This window comes from Odocoileus virginianus, chromosome 16 (assembly GCF_023699985.2).
Source record: "Odocoileus virginianus isolate 20LAN1187 ecotype Illinois chromosome 16, Ovbor_1.2, whole genome shotgun sequence".
NCBI lineage: Eukaryota > Metazoa > Chordata > Mammalia > Artiodactyla > Cervidae > Odocoileus > Odocoileus virginianus.
This window is the reverse complement of record NC_069689.1, coordinates 21,895,287-21,921,053: the sequence shown is the minus strand read 5'-3', so window position 1 is coordinate 21,921,053 and position 25,767 is coordinate 21,895,287. Positions and strand designations below refer to the sequence as shown.

Sequence of the window (25,767 nt, the reverse complement as noted above, 5' to 3'; positions counted from 1 at the left end):
TCATTCCTAGGAAACCTCTCTCCCTCTCATATCCCTTTGTTTCAGATATCTCCTCATTAAATCCTTTCCTATGCTGCCCCCAAATTGACATGGTAATCTCTCCTCTCTGAGCTCATGGTGACCTGCACTAACCTCTTTCAGTCCCCCATCATATTGTATAGTAATAGTGCATTTATTCATTTTTTCCCCCACTTCAGTAAGAACTCTGAAAGTAGGGACACATCTCTTATATCTTTATCCCCAGTCCATGGAAACTGAATTCATGTCATCAAATCTAGGTTTCTATAAGGTATAATTTTAGAGCTATGAAATCATATTATATAATATATAAACATTTAGCCAAAAGCATGATGAAGTTGGGTTACATGACAACAAAGAGAAATTGTTATATGTCTTAGTATGAGCCCCTACCCAGAAACTTAGGGAAACATAACCTATTAGATAGCCTAGCATTTGTAGCATTCAAACATACAATTTAGTGTTATAAGTTTAAAAGAAAGGGAGAAAAGTCCTAAAAACTATAGGGCCTGCAATAAGGCTTATCATGTTATGCAAAGTTTCTACATCACCTTACAGTCCCTGGAAGTTCAGTGATGTGTGTGATTTCTCAGTGTCTCATACAAACAATTTTCTCAAGATCTCCAGTCAACCATGGGCCTAGAAGGCTGAAGCTCCTGTTCTATGCTCTATACACAGGTAAGAAATAGGAACACTACTGATGACACTATGTGGACCTGCCAATTTCCTCTTCTAGATGATGTCCCTCTGTTGTGTAGGAAGTATATAGCTCTTTTTGGATACCCTCCATCTCAACAGAGGTGATCCCCATGTTCTAGCCCTCCTAATTTTAATATCAATTTTTCTCATGCCTGTACTGACTACCTCCTAGCTTAAGATGTTCACTAGCTGTGTATACTTGCTCCCTAAAATGAATTCTCAGGTTTTGTGATTCATTAAGACAGTGGTTCTGAAAAATGCATACACATGAGAATAACCTGCTATCACTTATTAAACAAAAGATTTGCTGAGTCCCATCTCTGGTAATTCTATATTTTTAATAAATGCCCAATATAATTCAAGTAGATCAAATCCCAGAACCAGAATTTTAAAGCCACTGCTAAGGAATATTTTCAACCCTGACTACTTCTTCATTTTATCATTGATATTGTTGGTTACAGATTTCTTTCTTTCTGTATATCTTCCTTACTGGTGAGAGACAAATAGACCTCAGGAGAATTTCGTGATTTGGGATACAAAACACAAGTTTTCTGGTAATGACAACGGGTATCTCTTCAGGAGGCCAAACAGATTTTTCTCTGAAATGTCCCTATGTCAAAACAACCACAGGACACTGAACTAGGCCTCAAAGACAACCATCTAAAAGTCTGAATGACAATTTTTTACTGTTCTTTCTTGTTGACTAGATATATTTGAAAACATTCTGGAAAATGCAAAGAACTATGCAACACAAGGTATGATTATTACCACCTTCATATTAATGCCTAATGTATTCCTTTTGCCTGTGGCAGGGTTCAGTGAGCCCTGTTTATCTGAGAAAATTATTTCTTAAAAAGGCTATGATAAGTGGTGCTCACAGAATTAGACATTTCAAAGAAGCTCAGTTCACTTTCCACCAAGAAGGTTTCCAACTCTATTGTTTATGATCTAAAATATTTGGGGACTACTGTATTATGATTTAGTTTTTACAGCTTAACCTAGAGGGATTATTTGCCCATTAATAAACCTCTTTATTGCATGTCTTAAAACTATTCAAGTCACTCAACAGCTACTAGGACTGATAAGCCATAATAATTTTAATAATTTTAACTATAAAACTACACAAGGAGAAAATAATCATAGTTTATGTGGAGAATAGGCAATGAAGACAATGTTCTTGTAAAATGAAATTCATTTTGTTCTAACAAGTAATATGCAAATTTTATCACTGTTTAAAGAGTACAACCAAGAGCTTTTTATAAAGTCACAAATGATTCTCCAAGTTCTAGTAGTTTTTATATTTAGAAGAAATGTTCTGTAATACTGATATAATCTAGAATAATCTTCCTGATGTTATTGTGCTCAAGTGTCAGTAGAAGTACAAAAAAATATATTCTTGGCAATTAAGAAGTAAGACAGTGCTCTTTCGGAAAAAAAGGACCATCATGACCCATATTTTTTTTCAAATTCAGATGGTAAAGTAGTCCGTCAATAACAAGAAAATCATGAACCATTGGCTGAAACAAATTTTTTGGTTTGCCATATGGACTTTCGTTTTAGACACAAAAACATGTTTCTCAATTTACTTTATCATGACAGGCTACCAGAAATATTTCCAAGCATTTTCTGAGTCTCCACAGCTCACTAGAAATATTTCCAAAGGCTATTTATGTCTTCTAAGCCAATTCCAGGGTCTTATGAATACTATCATCCATGACATCATACAGCTTTGGAATAATGGGAAATCACAGGGCCTAAATAGTTAGGTTTGACTCCTGGCTTATTAAGTACTGGCTGTGTGATTTGGATCAGGTTACTCATAGTATCTAGAATTTTAAATTAAATTAATTTTTTTTATTTTAAAGTTAAATTTTTTAGTTGAATAATGGAGGGGATTGGAGAAATATTGGTCTTAGAAAATGGAAAACTTCAGGTTGGTAAGTCATATGTTGCATAATAACAGACAAATCCTGCTACTATTTAAACTGGAGGACTTTAAACTTGTTTAAATTTTTAAAAATAATAACACAACATGTAAGTTCAAATCTGATTCAATTGTTTATAAGCTAATGTAAGGATTTTAGAAAAGAATATGTGTAAAAACATCTGAAGCATAGTGAATCCTCAGTAAATTTACACACATATATTTCAAACTCAGCCTACATAAGTAGGTTTCTATTGCTCAACTATGTGTAGCAAAAAATTTGTCTTTGCCCGAAAACAGATCTGAAGTTTGCATTCAACTTTTGGGACACAATCTATGACATACCTAATAGGGGTATCTTTGTTTAGGGAAGGGGCTGGCCACACCCAACAGTTGGGCTGGCTATGCTAGAAAGACCAACCATGTTTTAGGGTGTGACAGTTAGGTCATATGGCATCTGTAATCAAACATATGGGCAATCAATCAATCAGTTAATTCTGGGGATATAATGGAGCCCCAGATGAAACCCTAAACACTGAAACTTGAATGAGATTCCTTGGTTGGCAATACTATGTGCTTATTGTCACATATCAATGCAAGGAGGGTAACATATGCGGAGAACAAAAGAGGCTTCCCATTTGGATCCTACCCAGACTCTGCCTTATGGGTCTCCACCCTTGACTAGATCCTTTACCTCTCATAAGCCATAATTGTGACTATAATAATTTTCAGTGAGTTCTGTCGAACTTTCAGGTGAATTATCAAAACTGAGGATGTCTTAGAAAGTCTCTTCAAATTTGCAATTGGTCTCAGATGTAAGAGCAGTATTCAGTTCACTTCAGTTCAGTTGCTCAGTCGTGTCTGACTCCTTGCGACCCCATGAATCTCAGCACGCCAGGCCTCCCTATCCATCACCAACTCCCGGAGTTTACTCAAACTCATGTCCATTGAGTTGGTGATGCCATCCAACCATCTCATCCTCTGTCCTCCCCTTAGGAACCTCGAACCTCATAATTTGCTAACACTGAGTAAAAATGATCTCTATCATTTAAGTTCATGTAAATGACAATTCTTAACTAAGAATTTATCCTTTGTGGTAAAATCTCCAAAAAAACAAGAAAGAAAAGATAAAATAAGCAAATTACTAAATCTTTCTTAAATACTACTATTCTATCAATCATACATTTATTACAATTTGGAGTTACCTAATTTAAAAAAAAATACCTCCAAGTATAATACTTAATGCTTTTTCTGATTGAAAATACTTTGTATCTGTGAAGACAGATGTAAAGGCCATGCCCATATCAGCTATCCATATATTCAAGGTTTTTGCAAATTAGAAGTGTTACCCTATTATCAAGGTTTTGTCTTTTTAGAACATCATGATAAATTGATCTAAATCACAATGTCCAGGCCAGAGTCCTATGATACCTAACCTACAGATATCTTAAATTCAAGAAACAATATCCCACCTTTTCTGTATTTGGAAGCATATGTATCCCACCAATATCAAGCTTGAGAGTATATACCATATCCTGGAACATCCGGAGAGGCCACAGTATAAAAGACCAGGTCACTACAGGAGCCCTTTTTACTGATACTATAAAGCCTTTCAAAGTTTGATTAAATTACAATCAGTGCTCTAACCTTTCTCTAGAACAATGGTATTAACTGAGTGTGATTGTATCCCTGGGGATATGGCCATGTGTAGAGATAAATACTTTTTAGTTGTGGTAAGTGTTAGGCAATAATATTGGCATTTTGTGGGTAGAAGCCAGAGATGCTGATAAACATTCTACGAGGCAAAGGGAAGCTTCCCACGGCAAAGAATCATCCACCCTCAAATGTCAATAATTCTGAGGTTGAGAAATCCTGCTCTAGAGATATCACAGTCTCAGTCAAACTGAATTTCTATCAATGACATCAGTTCAGGAGGATTTCGTCTTGGTTCTTTCTGAAGATATCACTGTTCTTCCTATATTTAATGGGGTCACCATTCCTACAGGGCTAAATCAAATGTTCTTCCTTATCTGAAGACTGGCTACACTCAACAGTCCTTTGGGAAAACTGAAAATATGTATTTTGCAAGCTCCTTTTTCAGCGATTCTTATTCAGTATGTATGGGCTAGGACTTAAGAATTTTTATTTGTGATCACTCTCAAGATGATGCTAATTAGAAGCCACCACTGGGAACTGCCAATCTGGAGAGTCATCTGCAGTACTTGTTGAAAATACAGATTATCACGCCTGCCCTAGTAGAGACACTGAATCAGAATTTCCAGAGGTGAGACCTAAGAAGTTGTATTTTTAATATGTCTTCAGATGACTCATCATAGACAGGTTTGGGAAACACTGGTTGAGAGAATGCCAAAAAATCAGGATCTGTGATCAAAGCTTACAGAAAGGGCAACACCCTTTCATAGGATGACACAACTAGAAGAAAAACATGTTAAAAGCTAAGCTCAGCCCATCACATCCCAGAGCAGCAGCAATCATTGATTTTTGGTAACCAACTAGTTCAGTTCTAATAGGACTTCATGGGAGCTAGTACTTGACCTCTCCTCTGTGAAGATACTAGCCTTAGAAATGTTGGAAATGGACTTTGTAGAGAGAAGTGTCATCAGTAAATTTCCCTTTCTGTGGATATTAGAGACTATTCTCAGTCACTGCTTTGTATTCTATATCCAGATTTGTAAATGTTAACATAATGGTAAAAGCATAGGCAGACCAGGGTAGAAATGAATCACTGGCTTGGTGCTTTAACTCCTTGCTCCCCAACATCTATACTTATTCCTTATTTATTCATGTCTTAGAGGAAGAAGTCCTCTAAGAGATTTATTTACATTAATCAGGTGCTCTGAATATCATTCCCTCAACTATTCTTTCCATTATGCCCTCTGATACAGTTTTTTCCATCTTACCATATAAGTATATCCATTCTCTCCCATATTGAAACTATTCCTCAATACATTTTTTATCTCTGAGATACCTAATAGTCCCTTTTTCTTTACTACAACTAAAATTCTCGACACTTACTTAGAACTAAATGTGGCTGTTCGGAGAAGGCAATGGCACCCCACTCCGGTACTCTTGCCTGGGAAATCCCATGGATAGAGGAGCCTGGTGGGCTACAGTCCACGGGGTCGCTAAGAGTCGGACACGACTGAGCGACTTCACTTTCACTTTTCACTTTCATGCACTGGAGAAGGAAATGGCAACCCACTCCAGTGTTCTTGCCTGGAGAATCCCAGGGACGGGAGCCTGGTAGGCTGCCGTCTATGGTGTCGCAGAGAGTCGGACACGACTGAAGTGACTTAGCAGTAGCAGCATATGTGGCTGTTACTCATCCAATGGGTATTTGGGTGCTTCCTGAGTTATAGAAGACATTTTTCATTGCCAAATAAATAACACCATCTGTGTGCCAGATAGGTGCCTAAAGTTCAGAATGTTCTAATCTGAAATTGTCGCCCCAACTCCTCTCCCCCAACATGTGTTTCTGTGTCTGTATCTGTTTTAATGAATCGAATATACATATAGCTAGATTTCCAAATTAGAAATCATGTGAAATTCCTCTTTCTTCCTGTAGTTCAAATGGTAAAGAATCTGCCTGCAATGCAGGAGACCAGGGTTCAATCCCTAGGTCAGGAAGATCCTCTGGAGAAAGGGAATGGCAATCCACTCCAGTAATCTTGCCTGGAGAATCCCATGGACAGAGAAGCCCGGCAGGCTACAGTTCTTGGGATTGCAAAGAGTCAGACACGACTGAGCAACTAACACACACATTTGTCTTCATGATAAATCTCAAACCCATTTCCCTTTCACTCCCCATAAACAATGCATCACTTCAAGACTTTGTCATTTAAGCTCAATAATGCAACATCTCAATCAAGTCATATCCAGCCCAGAGTTCTCCATATTTTCCAGTCATCAAAAGAAATCTCATCAAATCTTGGTGAAAGGATACAAGTCTAACACATTTCCTTATCTGCTAGTTCAAAAACCTCAAAAGTAAAGGAATGAGCCAGCAATATGGTAATCTAATTTATGTGATATTATTTGGATACTACACATTTTATTGTTTTTCTTTGTTGCTTTTGTTTTGGTGGGTTTTGGAGGTTTTGTTTTTTGTCTCTATGCCAGTTCAAACCCATAGTCACAGGGTTTGCCATAGAGTTTTCTGATTCTCAATTTCCATAACATTTTAAAACAAGCTTTAGGGGAAAACTATCAAGATTTGTTTAAAACTCCAAATACATTATGGTTTTCTCAGGGTATATGCCAAGTAGTGGGATTTCTGGTTATATGGTGGTTGGTTTTTTTTTAGTTTTTTAAGGAAGCTCCAAAGAAGCATGTAATCCCAATAATAATTGCAGCACTATTTAAAATAGCCAGGACATGAAAGCTACCTAAATGTCCATAGACAGATGAATGGATAAAGAAGATGTGGTACATGTACACAACAAAACATTACTCAGCCATAAAAAGAAATAAAATTGGGTCATTTGTAGTGATGTGGATGGACCTAGAGTCTGTCATAAGAGTGAAGCAAGTCAGGAAGAGAAAAACAAATATCGTTTATTAACATATATGTGCAGAATCTAGAAAGATGGTGCCGATGAGCCTGTTTGCAGGGTAGGAATAGAGACACAGACAAAGAGAATGGACATGCGGACACAGAGGAGGAAGGAGAAGGTGGGACAGATTGGGAGAGTCGCGCTGACATTTACACACGACGGTGTGTAAAATGGATAGACGGCGAGAAGCAGCTGTATGGCACAGGGAGCTCAGTTCAGAGTTCTGTGATGACCTAGAGGGAGACGTGGCTGAGTGGAAATGATTTGAGAGAGAGGGATCAGTGTTTCCCTTTTGTGGATATTATAATATATATCATCACGCTTACTTTACTTACAGCATGAATGAACATAAGTAAAAGCTAAAGCAATATAGTAAATGTAATCACTTCGCTTGGTGCTTTCGAATCTTGCTCCCCACTGACTATATATTCCTAACAGGTCTTATGAGGAAATCCTCTAGGAAGAATTACATTAATCAGGTTGCCTGATCTTCCCTCAACTATTCTTCCATACCCAGATCAAAACGATTTTCTTCCATTATGTGCACTTCTTTTATACCCCTAAAGCTCCAACATTTTCCCTTCATACCACATTTTATTAACCAATAATAATTCACTATTCAAACAAATCTCTCTAGGAATTAAATATTTATACATTTTTTATCTCTGAGATACCTAATGTCCCTTTATTGTTACTAGCAACTTAATTTCAGAATTTACTTGAAGTCTAATGTGGTTGGAGAGCAATAAAACAACGTTACTCTTTTCCTGAAACCCATGATAGAGGACACTGGTAATAGCAAAGTAGAAAGTAAAAAGTGATACACTAACCGATTTCACTTATCAAATGTATTCACGTTTCATCCAGAAGAAATGCAAGTCCAATAGTATGCAAATATCATTGCCTGGAGAAATAGAAGAGTAGCTGTAGCTACGGTATGGTTGTCTCAGAACTGGCATGTCTAGTATAGAGAGAGATTATTTAGGATGTTCCTATGGATTTGGGGCTGCGTCTCCTGAGTTATAGAGAGACATTTTCATTGGCCCAAAATTTAGCACATCTGGTGTGCCCAGATAGGTGCCTAAAGTTCTGTTCTATCGAAATTGTCCCACCTCTACACCATTAGTTTCTTTTTTTGTTTTAACCCTGAATCGAATATACAAAGACTAATTCCAAATTAATCATGGGGAATTCCTTTTCTTCAAAAGTAAAGAATTTGAATAGGCCATTCAATCACTAGGTTCAAAATCCATAAAAGGGAATGGCATCATCAGTAATTTGCTGAAATCATGGGTACAATAGCCTAGCTAAAATCAACAATAAACTAACACATTTCTTCATAAAAATTCTCAACTCTTTTTCTAGCATAAACATGACGCATTCAAATCTATGTATATAAGCTAAACAACATTAATAAGCATTCCACAGAGTTCTTTTTCAGTCTAAAACGCATATCTCACCCAAGATCTTGTGAAAATTTAAATTTGAAATGTTTCCTTATCTGCTATTCAAAAGAACTACAAATATAAAATTCAGCAAGCAATATTGTTTATCTAAGTTATGTGAATTATTGGATTCACAAACAATTTTATTGTTGTAGTCGTGCTATGTCATGATGCGAATTGGAGGTTATTGATGTCTCATGCATTCACCCATAATACAGTTCCAAAATATTCTACCATTTCGAAATGACATTCTACAAAAAGCCTTTGAAAAACTATAATGATGTTATAAAACTCCAAACTAGCAATTAAGTTTCACCAGATACCAAAGTGGGATAGGATTAACTGGAATATGGTGGTTGTTTTTTATTTTTGGAAAGGAAGCTGCAAGAAGCAATGTATCCCAATAAAAGCCACTTTTAAATGGGCCGGGACATGAGCTGGAACAGAAAGTTCCATAGCATAAAGGATAAAGGAGGAGCTCTTGCACAACAGAACATACAGATAACAAGAATAAAATGGGCATTTAGGCATTCTGACATGGACCTAGAGTCTGTTCATGAGTGAAGCAGTCAGGAGGAAAAAATTCTTAGTTTCAAGATAAACGTGAGAAAGAAAGAATGGTGGATGATGTTGCTGGAAAAACACAAGAGCAAGAGTAATGGACCAAGCTAACAGAAGGAATGAGAGTGTGTGCAGAGAGGAGTGGCGTGAATGTTAACCACTATTTAAATGGATAGACGCAAAGCAGTGGGCAAGGAGCACATTGCAGAGTTTTATAACCAGAGGGCATGGCTCGCTGCACGTCCGGAGAGGAGGGTTGCCAAGTGAGGGGCAAGGTGTGTTGGAGTTTTGTTGGTTTGTCAATATACAGATTTTGTACACAACAACCAACGCTGGTGCAATTATCCTGATCAGTCACTCATTGAGTCGAATCTGAACAGAATATTGCCCATCTAGGCTCCCCAGGATTCTAGGAAACGTTGGAGTGGTCCAGTCTCCGGAGATCTTACCACCCAAGGGAGGTCAAAACTACTGTATCTCACTCTGTCCCATGCGATTGGGCAGGTGGTTTTTATACACCTAGCCCACCTGGAACCCAGCAATTAACTGAATAAGGATTTTGTAAACTTTCAAAACATTACTTTGACAGATCCCATTACAAACAGTTCAAGCAAACCCAGCACACAATCTCCCAGTCAAAAGCTCCCACAGAGGAACGCCCAGTGGCTCCTCTCCCGGCAGGAGTCTCCAGTCCCGCCTACCTCACAGTCCAGCTCAGAAGGGAATCCGCGGTCTTGTACACTAACAACTGGGGAGTCGAACCTGCCCCTGCTAGGACTGTGAAAATCACAGAGCAAAGAGGAAGCCTCTCTCTATATCCAGAGCAGGCTATAGTCGCCACACCAGTCATACCCTCTATCAAAGGGAAAACAACCAGCATACACTGAGGAAAAATGCAGCAGATATCCTTACTAAAAACAGCTCTTGCACCAAAAACACTAGACACACACAGGCTACATGGGGATGCAACCCTCCATGACCACAGTAGATAACTGTTTCCCCTAAACTCATAGAGACAGAAGAAAACAAGTAAAATGAAGAAACAGAGGAACCACTCCCAACTAAAAGATTAAGAGAATTCCCTTGAAAGAACAAATGATGAAACAGTCCTCTTCACTCTAATAGACACTGGTTCAAAAGGAGGTAATACAAAATAATGAAGGAATTAAGAAAGGCTATTGATATAAATGCAGATTTACTGTAAAAAGGAACTAGAAACTATAAAAAGGAACCAAGTAAATTAGAAAACTCATTTGCTGAGATAAAAGCTGAGCTAAAGCCTAGGCATAGCAAACTGAATAATGTAGAAGGACAAATAAGTGATCTGGAAGATAGAATAATGAAAATTATTATTTTCAGAAGACAGAAGACAGAAAGACAAATGAAAAAAAATGAAAGCAACATATGAGACCAATGCAATAATAAAAAGCATAACAATCATTCATATTTGGGATCCCAAAAGGGGAAGAAAGAGAAAAGGGGATCAAAAATACATTTGAAAAAATTATGCCTGAAAACTTCCCAAACTTGAAGAAGAAAACAGATATCCAGGAGCAGGGAGCACAGAGAGAACCAAACAAGATGAAGTCAAACAAGACCTACAATAAGACATACTATAGTTAAAATGGCAAAAGTTAGAGAGACAATTCTAAATGCAGCAAGAGAGGGGACTTGCCTGGTAGTCCAGTGGCTAAGATTCTGTGCTCCCAATGCAGGGGGCCCGGGTTCAATCCCTGGGCAAGGAACTAGATCCCGCATGCCACAATCAAGACTCAAGATTCCATCACAGACAAGTAAATAAAAACAAATAAATTAAAAAGTTTTAAAAATAAATGCAGCAAGAGAAAAACAAAGAATTAGCTAAAAGGGATATCAGCTGATTTCTTTACAGAAAAGTTGCAGGCCAGAAGGGAGTGGCAAGATATATTCAAAGTCCTAAAAGGGAAACACACACAACTTAAGATACTCTACTCAGCAAGATTATAATTTAGAATAGAAGGATAGATAAAGAATTTTTCAGACAAGCAAATAGCTGATGGGACACTGCTCTATAACACAGGGAAAGCTCAACTTGGCACTCTGTGATGACCTAGAGGGTCAGCTCAAAAGGGAGGGGATATGTGTGTTCTTATAGCTGATTTACATTGTTGCACAGCAGAAACCAACATGGCACTGTAAAGCAATTATGCTCCAATTAAAAATAAATTTAAAAAAAAAGAATATAACAATGCTAAACCTGGCCTAAAAGTAATACTGAAAGGTGTTCTCTAAATAGAAAATAAGCAAGAATCTATAGGAAAGATAAAATTACAATTAGAAAGTAAATCACTTAAATAAGCCACTACACAGATTAAAAAACAAAAAATGTTTATGAAAGTGAAGATAACTATAATGAATACAAAAGAATAAAAATGAGTATATAAAAGAGTACATCAAAATCATAAAATTTTGAAGAGTAAGAAAATGTAGATTTTTTTCCTAGAATGTTTAAGCCTATATGATTACCAGTCTAGAGCAAGTAGATATAATAATGGATTAACATAATTGAAAAACAGGATAACCACAAACCAAAAACATACAGTAGATTAACAAAAACCAAAAAAAAAAAAAAAAAGAGAGAGAGAGAGAGAGTGAACACAAGCACAAAACAGAAAAACATCATCAAACCACCAAATGAGGGTCTCCTAGGGAGACAGGGCTATAGTTGTGGCTTATTGTGGGAACAAGAACACTGGTGTCAAGACATACTGTTCTTAGCTGATCAGTCATGTCTGACTCTTTGCAACCCCATGGACTGTAGCCTGCCAGACTCCTTTGTTATGGGATTCTCCTGGCAAGAATACTGGAGTGGGTAGCCATTCCCTTCTCCAAGGAATCTTCCTGACCCAGGAATAGAACCCAGGTATCCTGCATTGCAGGCAGATTCTTTATCATCTGAGCCACCAGGAAAGCAAAGTCAGACATACTGGGCTGGGGAATACTACATGATCTCTCCTGGGGCTTCCCTTTTGGTTCAGCTGGTAAAGAGTCGCAAAGAGTCGTGACTTTTTTTCCTCAAAGTGAAAGTGAGCGACTTTCACTTCTCCTCGAAACTACCATTTTGACACCAAGACCTGGTCCTACACAACACACTACAGGCTCCATTGTTGGGATGCCTCAGGCCAAACAACCAAAGGAGCAGGAACACAGCCCCACCCATCGGCAGACAGGCAACCTAAAGTCTTCTAGACCTGCAGCCACCTGGTCAATGGATAAAGAAGATATGGTACATATATACGATAGGATATTACTCAGTTGTATAAATGAATGAAATAATGTCATGTGCAGCAACATGGATGGACTAGAGATTATCATACTAAATGAAGTAAGTTAGAGAAAAACAAAGATCATATCATTTATATGTGGAATCTTAATAAAAAAGATACAAATGAACTTACAAAGCAGAAAGAGACTCACAGACTTGGAAAATAAACATGGTTAACAAAGGGGAAATAGGGAGGGATAAATTAGGAGGTAGAGATTAACATAAACTCACTCTCATATATAAAATAGATAATCAACAAATACCTACTGTATAGCACAGGGAACTCTACTCAATACTCTGTAATAATGTATATGGGAAAGAATCTGAAAAAGAAAAGGTATATGTATATGTATAACTGAATCTCTTTGCTGTATCCCCTTACTAACACAACACTGTAAGTCAACTCTAGTCAATATGAAATGTTTTTTAAAATTAAGGAAAAAATAGTATATTTAGAGAAGATTATAACAAATTCTGTCTTCATTTTCTCAAATTATAAGTACAGAGACTGAAAATGCAAGAGACTACCTTGCTGGTAAACATTTCATGGATTCAGCAAGTATGCCAGATTTCATGCTGGAAACTGAAAGTACATTTAGTTAAAAGAACTAAAGCAATTTCTAATATACTGGCAGTGACTAAGGAAAATTTGCATCTCAGTCAAGATACTCAAAAACTGGAAACAGTGGCATATTTTTTTTCCCTTGGGCTCCAAAATTACTGTGAACAGTGACTGCAGCCATGAAATTAGAAGACACTTGTTCCTTGGAAGGAAAGCTATGACAAACAGCATATTAGAAAGTGGAGATATCACTTTGCTGACAAAGGCCCATATTGTCAAAGCTATGGCTTTTCCAGTAGTCATGAACAGATGTGAGAGTTGGACTATAAAGAAGGCTGAGTGCCGAAGAATTGATGCTTTCAAACTGTGGTTCTGGAGAAGACTTGAGAGTCCCTTGGACAGCAAGGAGATCAAACCAGTCAATCTTAAAGGAAATCAACCCTGTATGTTTACTGGAAGGACTGATGCTGAAGCTGAAGCTCCAATACTTTGGCCACCTGATGAGAAAAGCCAATTCATTGGAAAAGACCCTGATGCTGGGAAAGGTTGAAGGCAAAAGGAAAAGAGGGTGACAGGACGAGATGGTTGGATAGCATCACTGACTCAATGCATATGAGTTTGAACAAACTCTGGGAGATAATGATGGACAGGGAAGCCCGGCATGCTGCAGTCCATGGGGTCGCAAAGAGCCAGACACAACGACAGAACAACAATAACAGCAATTCTGTTCAGAGTCCATTTTGGATATGAATTCTTAAATTTGTGTACTGTAATTAAACAAATTTTCCCCGTTATGCTTTGTGCTTTTGAAATTCAAAAAGTCCTCTCTTATCATGAAAAATTTCTAACATATCTTACAAACATTTTTATAGTATTACCTCTAACATTTAATATTTAATTCTTTTGGAGTCATCTGGAGGGGTGCCATGCCAGCTGTGGGATCTTAGTTCCCCGGCCAGGGATTGAACCCAGGCCCTCAGAGCAAAAGCACCTAGTCCTAACCACTGGACTCCCAGGGAATTCTTTGGGATTATCTTCTTAATGTGCTGATAGGTAATGATCCAATCTTGTTTTTATTCATATAATGAAGTAGATTATTTAATACTGTATACTGAAGTAATATATCTTTTATTTTTTAAAAAAGAAACCATTTTGTCAATTAAATTAGCTAAAAATAAAAAATAAAAAAATAAAATAAATTAGCTAAAAATACTGTCTCTCAATAGTAATTTATATTTCTTTGATTGCTAAAGTTGCACATACTTCCATATATTTATTGCTCAGTCACTCTTCTTCCATTATGAAACACTCTTCCTTGTCTTTTGCTCATTTTCTTCTATTTATTTATTTATGTCTTCTTGATTTGTGAGTATTCTCTCTATTTAAAATTAAAATATTAAACTTATTTTTACACAAAAAATAACAAAGTTATGATGCAATTCCTATCAAAATACCAAGTGCATTTTTCACCAAACTAGAACAAATTCTAAAATTTGTATGGTTACACAAAAGACTTCAAATAGCTAAAATAATACTCAGAAAGAGACAACAGCTGAAGAAAACATGCTCCTACATATCAGACTAAAGCTATACTCATCAAAACAGAGACATGAAAAGAGATACATAGATCAATGAGACAGGATAGAGAACCCACAAAGAAAAAAAAAACCTTATGATCAATTAATCTACAAGAAAGGAGGCAAGAATATACAGTGGAGAAAAGACAGGCTCTTCAATAAGTGGCTCTGGGAAAACTGAACAGATGCATGTCATAGAATGAAATTAGAACGTTATCACCATACACAAAAATAAACTCAAAATGGACAAAAGACCTAAGTATAAGACTGGAAACCATAAAGCTCCTAGAAGAAAACATAAGCAGAACATTCTTTGACACTAAGATACAGCAAGATATTTTTTGGATCTGCCTCCTAAAGCAAAGGAAATAAAAGCAAAAATAAATACATGGGACCTAATTAATCTTAAAAACATTTGTGAAGCAAAGAAAACCATTGATGAAATGAAAAGACAACTTACTAACTGGGAAAAAATATTTTCAAGTGATATGACCAATAAGGTGTTAATATCCAACATATGTAAACAGTTCGTACAACTCAAAAAATTGAAAAAAAAAAAAAAAAAGCAACCCAATTAAAAAATGGGCAGATGAACTGAATAGACTTTAAAAGAAATTGTAGATGGACAACAGGTACATGAAAAGATATTCAACATTGCTAACCATCAGGGAAATTCAAATCAAAACCACAATGAGATATCACCTCACACCTGTCAGAATGGTTATTACCAAAAAGAACACAAACAACAAATGTTGGCAAGGATGTATAGAAAAGGAAACCATCATACACTGTTGGTAGGAATGTAAATTGGTGCAACCACTATGGAAAATATCATGAAGGTTTCTCAAAAACTACAAATAGCACTACCATATGACTTAGCCATTCCACTCCTGGGTATATGTCTGAAAAAAACAAACTTACTAATTCAAAAAGATACATGCACCCCAATTTTCACAGTAGCAGTATTTATAAATGCCAAAATATGGAAACAACCTCAATGTCCATCAACAGATGAATGGATATATACACACACACACATACACTCACACACACACATATATACATACACAATGGGATACTATTCAGCCATAAAAAGGGACTAAATTTTGCCATAACATGGATGCACTTGCAATAACATGAATGGACTTGGAAGGTATTGTGCTAAGTGAAATAAGTCAAAGAGAGAAAGGCAAAACTGTATGATCATTTATATGTGGAATCTAAAAAATAAGACAGACTAGTAAATACAACAACAAAGAAGAAGACTCACAAACATTAAGAAAACACTATTGGTCATCAGGGAGGAGAAGAAAGTGCAGAGGGACAAGATAAGTGTGGGGGTTAAGACAAACTTCTATGGATAAAATAAGCCACAGATATAGACAATATTTTATAAAAACTATATTCCCAATGCAGTGAATAGAGCCAAGAATTTATAGCAACTATAAATCGACTATAACCTTTAAAAATTGTGAATCACTATATTATACATCTGAAACTTATGTAATATTTTGCACTGGCTATATCTCAATTAAAAACAAAATAACTTTTTAAAAAACTGAACATATAACATATAACATATAACAAAACAGAAACAGAGTCATAGATACAGAAAACAAACAGGTAGCTGCCAGAGGGCAGGGTATTGAGGCGATGAGAGAAATAGGTGAGGGAGATTAACAGGTACAAACTTCTAGCTATAAAATAAATGAACCACAGATATGAAATGCACAGTGTGGTATATATATTCAATAATTATGTTATATCTTTGTATGGTGATAGATGGTAACTAGACTTACTGTGATGATCATTTCACAATGTATAGAAATATTGGGTTACTGTGTTGTATAACAACAACGAATATAGTTTTGCAGGTAAATTATAACTCAAAGCCACCCAACCAAACACACACACAAACTGATTGATAGAAGGAGAGATCAGGTTCCTGGTTATAAGATGTGGAATGTGGGGGAAGGGAGAATTAGATAAAGGTGGCCAAAAGATGCGAAAGATACAAACTAGGGATATAAAGTACATGATATAATTAACACTGTAGCATATTATTTATGAAAGAGAGTAAATCCTAAGAGTTCTCATTACAAGGAAATTTTTTTCATTTTTTTTTAAATTTTATATCTATATGAGGTGATTGATGTTCACTAAACTTATTGCAGTAATCATTTCATTATGTATCTAAGTCACATCACTATGCTGTATACTTTAAACTTACATAGTGCTATATGTCAATCAAATCTTAATAAAATTGGAACGTAAAAAACTAAATAGGAATATGCCCTCATGGCTATCTCAGTATATTTTTCTTTATGATTATACACTTTTTAAAATACTTCTATGCCAAAGCCTTTGACTGTATGGATCACAATAAACTGTGGAAAATTCTTAAAGAGATGGGAATACCAGACCATCTGACCTGTCTCTTGAGAAATCTGTATGCAGGTCAGGAAGCAATAGTTAGAACTGGACATGGAATAACAGACTGGTTCCAAATAGGAAAAGGAGTATGTCAAGGCTGTATATTGTCATCTTGCTTATTTAACTAATACGCAGAGTATGTCATGAGAAATGCTGGGCTGGAAGAAGCACAAGCTGGAATCAAGTTTGCCAGGAGAAATATCAATAACCTCAGATATGTAGAGAACACCACCCTTATGGCAGAAAGTGAAGAACTAAAAAGCCTCTTGATGAAAGTGAAGGAGGAGAGTGAAAAAGTTGGCTTAAAGCTCAACATTCAGAAAACTAAGATCATGGAATCTGGTCCCATCACTTCATGGGAAATAGATGGAGAAACAGTGGAAACAGTGTCAGACTTTATTTTGGGAGGCTCCAAAGTCACTGCAGATGGTGATTGCAGCCATGAAATTAAAAGACGCTTACTCCTTGGAAGGAAAGTTATGACCAACCTGGATAGCATATTAAAAAGCAGAGACATTACTTTGCCAACAAAGGTCCATCTAGTCAATGCTATGGTTTTTCCAGTAGTCATATATGGATGTGAGAGTTGGACTATAAAGAAAGCTGAGTGCTGAAGAATTGATGCTTTTGAACTGTGGTGTTGGAGAAGACTCTTGAGAGTCCCTTGGACTGCAAGGAGATCCAACCAGTCCATCCTAAAGGAGATCAGTCCTAGGTGTTCATTGGAAGGACTGATGCTGAAGCTGAAACTCCAATACTTTGGCCACCTCATACAAAGAGTTGACCCTTTGGAAAAGATCCTGATTCCGGGAAGAATTGGGGACAGGAGGAGAAAGGGAAAACAGAGGATGAGATGGCTGGATGGCATCACCGACTTGATGGACATGGGTTTGGGTAGACTCCAGGAGTTGGTGATGGACAGGAAGGCCTGGTGTGCTGCGATTCATGGGTTCTCAAAGTGTCGGACACGACTGAGCAACTGAACTGAACTGAACTGAAAATACTTCATCCACTGTTAGCTTCATTGAAGTGAAGATTTTTATAAAAGAAGTGTAACCTATCCAGACGGCAAAATGTTCAAGACAGGAATGAAAACAAAAAAGAAATAAAATCTCAGAAGGAATCAAATGGAAAGAGAATAATAGATGTGATAAGTTTTAAGGAGAAAGAAAACACCCCATAACTTTAGATGTGTGACCAAAACTCAAGGAACTTAAAATAGATGAGAGAACTGCAGAAAAGAAAATGCCTTTTCCACTACAAGCTACAGGTGGAGAAAGAAAAAAATGACTGTAGAGAATATTTTATCCTTGTCAACAGGATTTAGTGTCAAAAGGATATTTTAATTCTTTCAGTTATAAAATTACTTAATTTCAAATAGATATTTTTATTACACTTTAGATTTGAATAAAAATAGTAGAGTAATTTAAAATCACTAGTTTTTATTGCTCATTTTCCAAACTACACTCCATGTCTTAGGATTTCCATTCACTTCCTTCTTCACAAAGCTCTCTCCAAATACCTTCAAGTATACCTACCATTTTCTAACGTACGTACTTCCCAGAACCTCCTGGTTTCTGATTGTTAGCTTAGTTAAGATCTGACCACAGCTGAGGAGGAGGCCCTTATTCCAGTTCTATATGGATGACACCCTGTATTTCAAAAGAAACTGCTTCATTGTTGGTATCAGATGAATCTTTAGGAACAGTATCCTGTTCTAAAGGCTCTTCAGATTTTGGCTTATCTTCCAAAATCCCTGATTCTAATTTTGCCACTGGGACGTCTGCTTCCTTTGGAGCCTGATCTACTGGAGACACGTTCTCTACCAGAACCTCATCTGCAGGGGTCTGCTCAGATGGTGGAAGCAGAACTTCAGCAGAGGTTTCTTCTAAAGAGATTGGTGTAATAAAGGGCTCTTCAGTGAGCGAAGGCTGTTTCTCAACAGAGACCATTTCTGAAGTAGTTTCTTCAATTGATGGAGACTGAAGTTCAGCAGGGGTCTCTTCTGCAGGAGCCTCCTCAGTGGGTGGAGATTGAACTTCTGGGGCCTCTTCTTCAGGGGCCTCCTCAGCTGGTAGGGACTGAAGTCCTTGGCCCTCTTCTTCAGGGCCCTTGTCAACCGGTGGAGACTGAACTTCTGGGGCCTCTTCTTCAGGGGCCTCGTCAGCTGGTGGAGGCTGAAATCCTAGGCCCTCTTCTGCAGGGGCCTGCCCAGCTGGTACAGACTGAACTTCTGGGGCCTCTTTTTCAAGGGCCTCCTCAGCTGGTAGAGACTGAACTTCCAGGGGCTCTTCTGCAGGGGCCTGCTCAGCTGGTGGAGACTGAACCTCTGGGGGCTCTTCTGCAGGGGACTCCACAGCTGGTGGAGGGTCAACTTCAGCTGGGGCCTCTTCTGCAGGGGCCTGCTCAGCTTGTGGAGACTGAACCTCTGGGGGCTCTTCTGCAGGGGACTCCACAGCTGGTGGAGGCTCAGCTTCAGCTGGGGCCTCTTCTGCAGGGGCCTTCTCAGCTGGTGGAGACTGAACCTCTGTGGGCTCTTCTGCAGGGGTTTCTTCAGCTGGTGGAGACTGAACTTCCAGGGGCTCTTCTGCAGGGGCTTCCTCAGCTGGTGGAGGCTGAACCTCTGGGGGCTCTTCTGCAGGGGCCTCTTCAGCTGGTGGAGGCTCAGCTTCAGCTGGGGCCTCTTCTGCAGGGGCCTCTTCAGCTTGTGGAGACTGAACCTCTGGGGGCTCTTCTGCAGGGGACTCCACAGCTGGTGGAGGCTCAGCTTCAGCTGGGGCCTCTTCTGCAGGGGCCTCTTCAGCTTGTGGAGGCTGAACCTCTGGGGGCTCTTCTGCAGGGGACTCCACAGCTGGTGGAGGCTCAGCTTCAGCTGGGGCCTCTTCTGCAGGGGCCTCTTCAGCTGGTGGAGGCTCAGCTTCAGCTGGGGCCTCTTCTGCAGGGGCCTGCTCAGCTGGTGGAGGCTGAACCTCTGGGGCCTCTTCTGCAGGGGCCTCCACAGCTGGTGAAAGTTGAAGTTCTGGGGCCTCTTGTGTAGAAACCTCTTCAGCTGCAGGAGGCTGAACTTCAGTAAGAGGCTCTTTTAAAAGAGTCTTTTCAGATGAGGTGACCTCTACTTTAGCAGGGGCCTCATATCCAGCAGCCTCTTCCACTGGGGAAGGCTGTATTTCAACAGGAGCCTCTTCAGCAGGAGGCTCTTCTGAAAGAGCCTCTTTGGCTGGCATAGGCTCTACTTTAGCAGGGGCCTCATCTCCAGGAGCCTCTTCAGCTGGGGAAGGCTGTACTTCAAGAGGAGCCTCTTCAGTTGGTGGAGGTTGAACTTCCACAGGAACCTCTTCTGCAGTAGTCTCGTCTAGTGGAAGTTGTTCTTCAGCAGAGATCTCTTCTGCAGCAGGAGGCTGTACTTCAACTGGAACATCTTTCTCATCTTCTAAAGGTACAGGAGAATCTTTTTTGGTTGGTGGAATAGATAATGTTCTGCTAATACTTTGCCGCCTAGTTTCTTCATTGCTACTTGTTGTGGGTTGAAATTCAGGATGTTCACTAACAAAAATACTCCCTGAAGATTTGCGCTTCTGTGCACCTTCCTTTGACTTTGAAAAAGAATTAGTTGACCGTCCAATAACCACTATTTCTGATTCACTAAAGTGTGTCTGCTGTTCCTTGTCTAGTTTATCTTTTTCAGGAAAGTTCATCATTGTCCAGTCTCCAGTACAACTAGTCTGCTGAGATCTGTCTGTTTTGACTTGAACAGAGTATCTGCTTGGTGGAACTTCTACTTCCTGAACACTCTCTGGAAATTCAGGACCTACTTCAACAGCAGCTGGCTTTTCCTCAGGTACCACTGCTTCACAAACTAATTTGATTTCTTCTTTTTTCTCTTCTGCAATAGTTTCTGTCTGCAGAGACTTATCAGCCATATGCTGTACACGCTTTCTCTTTATCCAAGTTTGCTGAAGTTGAGAAGATACTCTATGACATTCATAGTTTAATTTGCTTCCAGGAATATTACCAATACTAAGGGCAGCTTTGGGGCCAGATGATTGTGGTATAGACAATTGTTTCTTTTTCTCTGTTACTTCAGTCTGCTGGGATTTATCTACCATGGGCTGGCTGGGTCGTCTTCTCTTTCGAATTTCTTGCCTCCCTGCCGAGATAGACTGTTCAGATTCATCCTTTTCTTCCATTTCTAAAACTGGTAGATTTCAAACTTATTAACATTCAAGTAAATTGATCATAAGGAATGACAAATGTACCAGATACTTAAGTCTTTGCCTTCCTCATTAAGTGTTCTTCTGCTGAACTACCTCAGGAAAAAGTTAGTTCATAAATTATTACATTCTGTACTACAATCATGTTGGATCCCACCTCATTTAGTAAGCATCTTTCCTGTTTAATCTCTGGTATGACTAAATATAACTTCTAGAAGTTTAACTAAGAGTCTGTGACATCACAGCCAATTGTCACTACAAGGTTCCATCAATGATATATCCAGAACTTTTTAACCTGGTAAACAACTCACGGATGCTGGCCACAAGTGAGAAATCTACTGCTTGAAACATCAAGTTGAAAACAAGCTTTTGTCTAGCAGAGGAATATGAAGTAAATTCTGGTAATGCTGCTTTCTTTTAGTTGGGGTTGATGCTTTTGAACTTTTAATACTGTTTGCTTCATCCTGCTGTTAAAGACAGCTGTAATGCAGAATTCAGAATTCTGCAGTGTACTTTCAGTTGTTGGAGAAAACAACTGGTAACACATGTGTGGCAATGTTCTGCCAGTATATATTTATGTCATTTGAGGGAAAGTTAATATTGTTTGAAAAACTTGAGTTCTGAGGTCCATACCCATGAAAGTTCATTATCTCCTTGGTATTCAGTAGCCACAGGAGCCTACTATCAAAGTTTGTATACACGCATGGCACGTGTGCCTTCTCAAATAACTTGAGATAGTCTAATTTTCAATTATCTCAGAAAATAGTTCCACCCAAAGTTTGACAAATAAAATAATGTTGAGTCTAAATATATGTCAAGTGAAAAAAAATGCATTTTTTTATGCAACCACTATATATTCTGCTGAATAACTGCATGGGAATGAATTCCCATTGAAGATGAAACCATTTAATTGAAGCTTAAAAGAGAAATCCCAGTTAAGCATACTGTAAATGGAACTATAATAGATTTAAAAGATAAATAAACTTTAACATATATCACACAGAAATTTTACAAGAAAGATGAACTGGTCAAAAGATGTGCAAAATCCTATTCCTTTAAATCTAAGTAATGGTAATGAAGAGCAAATAGATTTTTTAAAATGTAGTCACAAGAGACAATACCTAAACAATTATTATTACGTCTTTAACCTAAGAATATGTTTAAATTCCTAATATTTTAAAATTTTAGTCATAGCCAGAGATTAAACAGGAAAGATGTTTACTAAATGAGGTGAGATCCAACAGGAATGTAGTACAGAATGTAATAATTTATGAACTAATTTTTTCTGAGGTAGCTCAATACTTAATGAGGAAAGCAAAGGCTTAAGTATCTGGTACATTTGTCATTCCTGATGATTAATTACTTGAAGGTTAATAAGTTCTTAATCCTAGCCAAATAGATAAGCACTTTTCACACTCTTTGATCCAGCCCCTAAAGCATCCTCTATCTCTAAACAAGGATCAGTGAATAGTTGTTGGGTGTAATTGGGAGGAATGCAATTAGAAACCATGCTGCCTGTCCTACATCTCAACTTGCTTTGCTTTCATTTTTGTCTATTTTGTTCCACTACATTTTATCTTTCTAAGATTTTACAAAATGAAGTAAAACCAGAGTCATTTTACAGAAGTATTGATGTAGGTTTTAATTTGACCTGCTGAAAACTAGATTGTTAATCAGCCTCTTTGTGGTCTGGTTTTCTGCTCAATTGCATCTGTCAAACACTGAATGTGTATTTTGCAATCAAGTTTCTGACATTTTATGTGGTTATCTTCAAAGTCTATTCTGGGCCAACTCATAACAAGAAATAAATGTCAAAACCAATAATGCCTTAATTGGGTTTAATATAACATTACAAGTACTGGATTAATTTTGCTGCTTCAACTTAAATAAGATTTTGCCAAGATTTCCATAGATGTAAACTCAACTTCTAATTATTTGATAAATAGTTTTCCCCTCTAAGTAATAATGAAGAACTTGATCTTTCTTAATTGCACACCAAACAATTACAGTAAATAGCCTGTTGCTACTAGTTTATTCATAGAAGCAAATTAGCATTCCTAGTCAACCAATCTACTTGCTATTCCAAATAGAATTATGAGTGATTTCATAAAATACTTTCTCATCATATTTTTTAAGATCCACAAATGATCCTTTTGTCCTACTAATCTAACCAAAAATTATATTATTGACTATCTGGTCAATTTTAGGTTTGGTGTTCTAACTTTTGTTTAGGAAATCTCATATGATTTAGTTCCTCTCCTTGACTTGGTTCACATTTGTTGCAGGTTCAGTTACATATCCCCCAAAAGATAAGTTGAAGTCCCAACCTATAGTACCTCCAAATGTGACATTATTTGGAAATAAGGTATTTGCAAATGTAATCAGGGTAAGATGGAATCCTAAAAAGACGAAAATTTGGACAAAAAAAAAACAACACACAGAGAAAATGGCCATATGAGATGGAAGCAAAAATTAGAGTTATATTGCTACAAGGCAAGGAACACCTAGGACTACCAGAAGTTGAAGAGGCAATGAAGGAGCTTACTTTTGAGGCTTCAGAGGGAGCATAATCCTACCAACACCTTGACTTAGGGGCTTTAAGCCTCTAAACTAGAATACATTCCTGTTGTTTTAACCTTGTTTTTGATACTTTCTTATGGCAGTCCTAGGAAAACAACAGAACATTTCATAACCCCGTGTTTCTGACTCCCACTTGACATGATGCACTTCTGACTCTCTCAATCTCTAATACTAGTTTCCTTATTTCTGACTCAGGCTTGGCACTTAGTTTCATACAATATTTGACCAATTTCTGCAATTATAAAACCAGAGGGGTTTGCTGAAAGACCTCTACCTGATGACTTGTATTTAATTTTACCAAAAATAAATTTGTTGAGTAGCATGTAATTTCATTTATAATTATGATGACTTTGAAAGCTATGATTTAGAGATAGCAGAGATATTTCAAATCAATATAGACCAAATATCTAAACTGTGGCCTACATTGCTTTGTTCTAAACTGAACAGATAAAATAAGATGAAGTCTGAAAAATGTCCATTGGATATGGTATCTATAAGGAAACTGGTAATTTGAGTAAGAGCAATTTCAGTGGGAGGGTGGGAAACAAGTGATAAAACAGTAGAACTTCTGTGAATTAAGTTTTTTTAATTAAATTGCAGTTAAAAAATAAGTGTAAAATACCACATAGACAAACAGCTATACTTAAAACACTAAAAAGTTTTAGAAAATCAATATACAAATAATACAATAGAAAAAAATTTAAAGAACATAAATAGAAGATGTATAGAGGAAAAATAACTGGCCAATAAGCATATAAAAGAGGTCAACTTCACTTCTAAAATTAAGATTAAAATAATATCAATGTAAAACTAGCAAAAATTATTTTAAAGATAATCTACCCTCCCCTCAAAAATTAAAATATTATTAAATGGATGGTCTCCTACATTACTGACAGGAGTTTAAATTGATATAATCCTTATTCTAGACAATTTGAAAGTAAGTATGAAAAATTTCTAAAACATGCATACCATTTGCCAATAATTCTGTTTCCAAGAAACTTGATTTTTAGGAATAATTATTTCCTCAAGAAACATTTACTGAATAACTATTTATTCCAGGGACAATTTCTACCTGTTGGGGAAACAACAGAATACAAAAAGACACTTTCCTGTCCTTATGAATCTCACAGTCTAGTGGAAGAAACTAAATAGTTAACACTATTTTCACCCTTTTCTTCTTTTAATTAGTGAACAGGGAATATACTTTACCTAGAGTAATAGGACCAGAATGGGTTTATAGTAGAGAGCATCAAATTGAGAAAGAATCCAAAAGAGAAACAATAAGAAGAAAATGACATGTTCTAGGAATTATGAGAAATCTGCTGTGACAAGAGGAAAAGCAAAGCAAAAAAGGAAAGCATTTATTAGATGTGCTTGAAGAAGTAGATAGCAGCCTGATGGTACACTGATTTAAGACTCTCTAAGGTATTGTTATTTTGGATATAACTATTGCAAATAGTTAGGCACCCAATATCACAGCACCTAAACTTAAAAAGCAAATATTAAGAGACCTGAAGGGATGAGTAGACAACAATGCACTAATTATAGGAGACTTGATTACATCACTTTCGTTAAAGAGTAGATAATTCAGATAGAAAATGAGTAAGAAAACACTAAACTTGAATTACACTTTAGATGATATAGATCTAATAGACATGTATAAACATCCCTTCCCATAACAGCAAAGTAAACATTCTCTTTAAGGATGCTTTGAACATTCTCCAAGACAGATTATGTTATCTAACAAAATAAGTCTTTAAAATTTATGAAAACTAAAATGATATCAAGCATCTTTTCTAACCACAATAGTATTAAATTAGAAATCAAGTACAAGAAGATAACAGCAAAATTCATAAATATATGGAAGTTAAATATCTTA

At 37.2% G+C, this 25,767-nt stretch overlaps 1 protein-coding gene and 1 long non-coding RNA gene across 4 annotated transcripts in view; both read right to left on the bottom strand.

Moving 5' to 3' along the window:
• The window catches only part of LOC110129827 (uncharacterized), a 241,907-nt gene that overhangs the window by 184,862 nt on the left and 31,278 nt on the right, over positions 1–25,767 (bottom strand). The window lies entirely within an intron of this gene.
• Positions 18,523–21,741, bottom strand: FSCB (fibrous sheath CABYR binding protein). Its single transcript, XM_020881456.2, has one exon. It carries the CDS (start codon positions 21,282–21,284, stop codon positions 18,723–18,725), a length of 2,562 nt encoding a protein of 853 aa, XP_020737115.2. The 5' UTR covers positions 21,285–21,741; the 3' UTR covers positions 18,523–18,722.

Excerpts from the sequence above, each read along its gene's own strand:
- FSCB (XM_020881456.2), bottom strand. The coding sequence starts at position 21,284 with ATGGAAGAAAAGGATGAATCTGAACAGTCTATCTCGGCAGGGAGGCAA.